Source organism: Lepidochelys kempii, chromosome 9 (genome assembly GCF_965140265.1).
Source record: "Lepidochelys kempii isolate rLepKem1 chromosome 9, rLepKem1.hap2, whole genome shotgun sequence".
NCBI classification, from domain to species: domain Eukaryota; kingdom Metazoa; phylum Chordata; order Testudines; family Cheloniidae; genus Lepidochelys; species Lepidochelys kempii.
The window spans coordinates 84509711-84516477 of record NC_133264.1 but is presented as its reverse complement, the minus strand read 5'-3'; the positions used below and the strand labels follow the sequence as shown (position 1 = coordinate 84516477).

Below are 6767 nucleotides of genomic sequence, written 5' to 3'. Positions count from 1 at the left end.
ATCATTTTTACATGAACTGTATAAATGAAAGGAATTAAATTTACAGGGTAGCTGGAATTTTTACATACACTCACCCTTGCTGTGGAATGTGATCAAAGTTGTACTCTGTACTAGCACAATGTGAAACAAACCAGTTGAGGACTTAAGCAAGACTAGTAACACTGCAAGTCATCTCTTTTGAAATGATGTGGGGAAAGAGAATGAATGTACACTGATCACTATCTAGACCCTCAGGGGTCAGCAACCTATCAGAAGTCGTGTGCTGAGTCTTCATTTATTCACTTTTAATTGAAGGGTTCGTGTGCCCTTGTTTAATGTTTTTTAGAAGGTGTGTCTCTATAAATCTATATATTATATAACTAAACTATTGTCATATGTAAACAAGGTTTTCAAAATGTTTAAGAAGCTTCATTTAAAATTAAAATGCTGATCTTACGCCGCTGGTCCGCTCAGGCTGAGTGGGGCCTGCGGCCAGGACCCTGGCTGGCTCAGCCCACTGCCGGTCTGGGGTTCTCTCCGCTGGCTCCTGCCAGCCAGGGTCCCGGCTGCTGGCCCCGCTCAGCCTGCTGCCAGTCTGGGATCCTGGCCCTGCCCACGCAGAGTGGGTACGTACCTACCTTCTCCCTGGTTCTAGCCCATTCTCTTCCTCTCTCTCTACACTGAGCTGAGGGTGGGAGTGCACTGTGCACAGGGCTAGGGTGTAGGGTCTGGCTAGGAGCTAGAATGGGGGAGGGGGCTCAGGGTTAGGGCAGAAGGTTTGGGTGTGGAGTGCTTACCTTGGCAGCTCCCATTTGGTACGAGGGGTGCAGGTGGGAATGTGGGTGCAGGAGCTCCTGTTTGGTGCTCAGGGTAGGAATGTGGGGAGTGCAAGGGTCAGGACATGGGGTGGGGGGGGTGCAAGAGTAAGGGCAGGGGGTGTGTGCTGGAGTCAGGGCTGGGGTTGTGGGGGGGTACAGGGGTCAGGTCAGAGGGCTGGGGTCGCTCCCAGCCCCCTGCCCTGAGCAGCTCACAGTAGGCGGCTGTAGGGGATATGCCCTGATTCCATGCTCCTTCCCCAAGGACCTCTCCCCACCTCGTCTCCCTCTCCTCCCCAGAGCACTGTGGCTCTGGTTCTCCCCCTTCTGCACAAGGGCCATCAGCTGATTGGCAGCAGGGAGGGAGAGGAGGAGGGGCAGGAACCCAGCATGCTGAGGGAAGGAGGGAGCTTGCCTGCTCTGCAGCAGCAGCTGGCAGGGGCGGGCAGGATTTTTAAGGGCACGCTGCTGCCTGGTGGGGTCCCGGCCTGGGTTCGGCAGCAGGCTGAGCATGCCATTAAAAATCTGCTCCTGTGCCATCTTTGGCAGATGTGCCATAGGTTGCTGACCCCTGGTGTAGATAATACTTAGTCCTGCCATGAGTGCAGGGGTCTGGACTAGATGACCTACTATGGTCCCTTCCAGGCCTACAATTCTACTTTAGGTGGGATTTATGGTGTTTGTTACATACTCAATACTCTGTGTATTCATTTCCTGAGTTTTATACTGTTTTGTCACATCTCCCCAATATGTACTATATAAATGATAGCAGCAGTTGTACCAGTATGACTGGTTTTGCAACAAGAAGGCTCTATATAAAAGACCAGACCCCTCCCTCGTGGATTTGATTTAAAAGTCACTGAAATCAATGGAAGGGGCATACACTCAGTAAATCGAGCTCTGAAGGAACTGAAGTGTTACATATTAGGCAGGTGACATCACTTCTCAGTTAGATTGTCAATTTCTCTTTGCCACAGAAATACCAAGTGGTTCATGCCCAATTTATTGCTCTAGCTGGGAAAATGAACAGACTGACTTCATTTAGAACAAAATGTACCTCCAAATACATCATTAAAATCCAAATTCCTTTTTGGAACTCTCAAATGTTCAAAAAAGTAACTGAGCTGGCCACACAATTTAGCAAAGAAACATGAAAACAGGAAATGGTGATTCTTTTTCCTTATTTTATTGGGTAAATGATTTAAAAGGTAAGAACAATAGTGTTAAAACTACTACAATGTCTTTCCACAGCCATATCTCACAGACCCACAGATAACCTTCTATATTTTTTTTGTTTTTTTCCTCATTTTTACCTTTTTTAAGCCATACTCATATTAAAATGCCCATTTCAACAGTTTCTTCACACTAATAGCAATTAAATGTTGGAAGGGAGGATCTAGTTATAATGGAAGGGGGTTCAGGTAATCTGTGATATTATTGTAATCAATAATCAAGTTACTAATAAGGAAGGAAAAATAGGGGCCCTGTAAGCTACTCCAGGTAGCTCAAAGCCCGTAATGTGTCACCATTGCATTCAAGATAACTCATTATGCTGGTGAACAATTCAAAGTAATTTTTTTCATAACATATAAAACACTAAAATAACTTAGAAACTAGATCCAAATATTTTGAAAAGAATCAACTTTGATATACAAAAACAGTCATAAGTTGTTACAAAAGTTTGTCTTCTCAGTGCGTTTATGTACCAGCGCAGTTACTGGATCCAGAGCAAAGAAAGAGGTTTTTATTTTTTCTTTAACAGTAATAAAAAACAAGGAGAACGTATCTTTGTATATAAAGAATCATTGCTGGTCATAAGAAAAAATGTAACCAGAAACCCTTAAATCTGAGAGGCACACTTTGGGTTTCTATATTTATTTTTAACATAAAAGGAAAGTCACCAGTTTATTTAAATGAAGGAGGTACTCAGACTCCTCAAATAAACTTAATTCCATTAACATCACTAGCAAAAATGAGTTAGAAACTGTACAAAAATAAAAAAGTTACCCTTTAACCCTGCAGGGATTTTGTAAGGACTGGAAGGCAGGCTTTAGGAGCAGCATGTGTGCATGGCTGGAGGCTTCTTTGGTTCGATCTAACACACACAAGAGATGTAACCTACTCCAGGCAAGAGTTTGAAAAACCCGCACATTTGAAGACAAGTAAAGAGGTCCATATACAAATGTCAGGGTGTGCCACATCAATTGCCCTGATGAACTTCGTACACCAGGTCCAAACTCACTACTGTGCTCTCCACCTACTGTGTCTAGCACTGTGGTGGAGGTGGGGTAGGGGAAGTCAGTGCGATAGCACAATCTGGGCCAGAAGGAAGGCCACTTGAAGCATGACTGAGCAACACTTAGAGGGGCTTGCTGTCTAACTCAGATAATAGCACATGGATCTGAGGAAGAGACTTTAAAGTGACAGTTAAAGCCTTTTAAAATGGAATAAAGCAAACTGATTAGTGTTTCTCGGAAGCTAAAATGTTAACTTAAAAAAAACAGTGAAAATACCCAACATAAAAATATTTCCACTGAGCTATATCTAAAAGGCTATTAGTGTAGTTAAATAAGAACATTCATGAAACTGATTTCACACACTATTCTTGATCAGGTTTAGAAAAACAGACCTATTCTGTCCCAGGGCATGTCTGAGTGAAATACATGCAAGTTTATTCAAATATACCCATAAGTATATAAGAAACAGAATAAACAGCATTCTCAGCACTTACATATCGAGGAGATAGGTGCCCCAGAAACATAGTAGATAGATTTGATTATTCTAAGCATGGAAAACCAGTGTATTTCTACATATCTCCTATAAAACTGACTGATTGACCCATATATCTGTAACAGTTTTTTAATGAATGACACAAGACACTGGTCCAGAAGGGCCTGGGCATTAATTGATTTTAAAGCACACCTTTACAATTTGTATAACACTCTTAGAACTATTCTTTTTAAGCAACAGCTACTGAAAGATAGACAAAAATTCATTGTGCATTATGCTGTGTACAAAAAGGAGACAAAACTATCCTTTTTTTTCCCCCCAAGCCATGATGGGAAGTATTGCTGACCTTGTCCTTCAAAACCTGCAGGATTGTTTATTTCATCAGTATATCATTATTACACTGGTAAGAAATTCTGTATAACATCTGCATATATTGAGGATTTTTAAAAAATCTGATATGATTTTAGAGTCCGCATGACCAGTCACGTGACCTGCTCAAGGTTGATTAGCACCTTTAAATACATATATATTTTTATATATAATCTTTTTTTAAAAAACTTCTAACAATGAGCTCATACAGAAGCATGAGCACGGTGTAACGAGATGATGGGTAAAGATGGGGTAAATGACCTTTTTTTTTTTTTTTTGCAGCAGACAATATTATTCAGCTTGTGCTCAGTTTCCCTATAAGGGCAAGAAAAAAACCTTTCAATCAAGTAGCCACTTGTTTACAGTTTCCACTTAAAAGCTAATCCACTTTAAAATGTTCCCCAAGTAGAAACAAGACAAAAGAATCCTCCAAAATATCCTCTATATAAACATCTATTGATTTTTGCAGTGTCCACTTTGCATCTCTCTTGGCTACTGAATTTTCAGGCCCTTTTGTTTGCTTATAAATTAAGGCATTACAACTGAAAGTGTTTGGACATCAAATGCTGTGGATGAAGGAATACCAAAGACCTTCTATCTTAAAACTAACCAGCAAAACCTGCCTCATATTACAGGTGAGCAGTAACAATTTACCCAATTACCTTTTAAAATATAAAAGTTTTAGCATGATCCACTAGCCGCCTGCCATTTGCTACAGCAAACGTATTATTAGCGCCGTCTTTTTTCTCTGATCTGTTTAGAATATATATTTTGTTTCACACGCACACATCCATTATTTGAAATATTTGGGGATTTCTGCTTAATGTATTTTACACATCCGCACGTAGAGGGTCTTTTTCTATGATGCATGGGGTATATTATCCCCTTGAAGAGGCAATAAACTACTCCTGGTGTTAGTGGGAGTTCTACAGCCACACGAAGCAAGGAGAGAATAGGCCCCAAAATGTTCAGGTCTTGCTACTCTACCACACATACCTTTTATAAATCCCATCTCCGTTCCTACAGCTGTAACAACAACAAAAAATTCTGATCAATACACTAAATGAATTTCTACCTCTTCTTAGTGCAGAAATGTTACCAGAACTATTTCACAGTACTTACAACTCTCCAGGACTGCTCCTGTAAGAGATGAAGCCATCTGAAATCATGGCATATTTGTCCTGTGCTCTTTCTCCAACACCCACACTGTTTTTTAAAACAACAGTTAATTGTTATCTGGCTAATCATGACCTAATACAACTTAGGAAACCCACAACTAAAAAGAAAGAATATGATGAGGAGAGAAGAGAAATTCTTTCACAATTTGCTTGCTCAAAAGAACCCAAGTTTAAAACATAATTGACACTAGATCAGTAGAGAATTGAGCGTGGTTTGCTAAGCTATCTGGTGCTTTTAATATTCTTCCTATGATTTTTATGTAACTATATTTATGTCCTACACAAAAGGCACAAAAATCTAAATCCATTTCTTCCTAATATAACATTGCCTCTTCACCAACCATTATTAAAACAAAAGTGACTTCTAATTTGAGAACATCAGAACGACGTCTCTTCTTTGCATTACAAACACTGTTTTGGTGTCTGATCCTGAGAAGGGCAGAATACCCTCGATTCCCACATAATGGAATATGAGTTGAGGGCACTTAGTACCCTGCTGGATCAGGCACTTTAAGTCTGTAATCAATTAGACCAACCGATCCTGAAATACTTCCTATCATCAGTGCCTCTTATGCTAGGTACAACAGCTTCTCTTCATCTGAAATATTGCCCTTCAAATTCTGTCTGTAAGTACTAGATCTGAAGCTCATGTATTTAACTACATGAAGTAAAGAGCTTTTACTACAGTGGTGGGAATGTATACTTAAAACCTGAATCTCTGATATGTTTCATTCCCTGTTACAACTATTAATGCAACAGCAACAAATGTCTTACTCTAAAAAAGGATATCCCTAATTGTAACCCTTAAACATTAAAGTCTTCCTTCCATCCACAGTCACAGAAAACCTTGATTGATATTATTCAATGTTAATGTAGAATAATTTCAAATTTTATAAAAAAACACAAGGGTTATATATGCTGCAAAAAAACCCCCGCAGTGACTCAATAAAAAAGAATTATGGGAACTTCGTAATAATGCAGTTTTCTCACCCGTTGCCACGATGAACTTCTCCAACCAAGGAGAAGCGTCAACATGGCAACGGAAACTATCATCATAAAATGGTACAGTAATAGAGATAGCTAGACCAGGAAGGGGCGGGGTCTCCTGGGAAGAGGTCTGCAGAGAGGTCCAGTGACTGGTCATGTGGCTCAGTGTCAGGAATAATGGTTGTATGGTGGAAGGGGGTGCCCAATGCCATTTTGGAAGTGATGATGCTGTCGATGGGCAAGGTACTCCGTGTAGCTCATGGTCATCTTCTCACTACGGTACCTAAAAATGGGCAAAGAAAAAAATCTCAAAGGATTTTTAAAGGAAACCATTAGAAATACTAAAGTTAGGCTTGGAAGGATTAGATTTAATTGGTAAACAAACTTCACTGTACGCACACAAACCGACAAATATTTCCATTGATTAAAAACTAAAATGTACAGAGTGGCAACATAACAAATATGCTGCTTGAGAACTTAAAGTAATATCCTTAAATCAAACTCTATATATTTTGACGTGATGTTGACAATTTGTATTTTAATAAAAAAAGCTTTTCTTCTTGAATCTGTGTCTACTGTCATTAAATAATTATCTGCACTACCCCATAATATCCCACTACTGTGAAAATGTAAATAGATAAAAATGCTTAAAAACAAACATGGATATTATCCACCAAAATTACAAACAATCAAATAAAAATCCAATTCT

The 6767-nt window shown here is 39.8% G+C and overlaps 1 protein-coding gene across 4 annotated transcripts in view; it reads right to left on the bottom strand.

The window, feature by feature from the left end:
* Positions 1 to 1380: 1380 nt before the first annotated feature.
* Positions 1381 to 6767, bottom strand: part of AMMECR1 (AMMECR nuclear protein 1) — a 150621-nt gene continuing 145234 nt past the window's right edge. For 2 of the 4 annotated variants that reach the window (XM_073361202.1, XM_073361205.1), the window contains one exon: positions 1385 to 6341. In XM_073361202.1, coding sequence (XP_073217303.1) covers positions 6227 to 6341 — 115 coding nt within the window. In that variant the 3' untranslated portion in view covers positions 1385 to 6226. Of the gene's footprint in view, positions 6342 to 6767 lie in introns of all 4 variants that reach the window. The other 2 variants (XM_073361201.1, XR_012160967.1) reach the window with 2 other exon arrangements.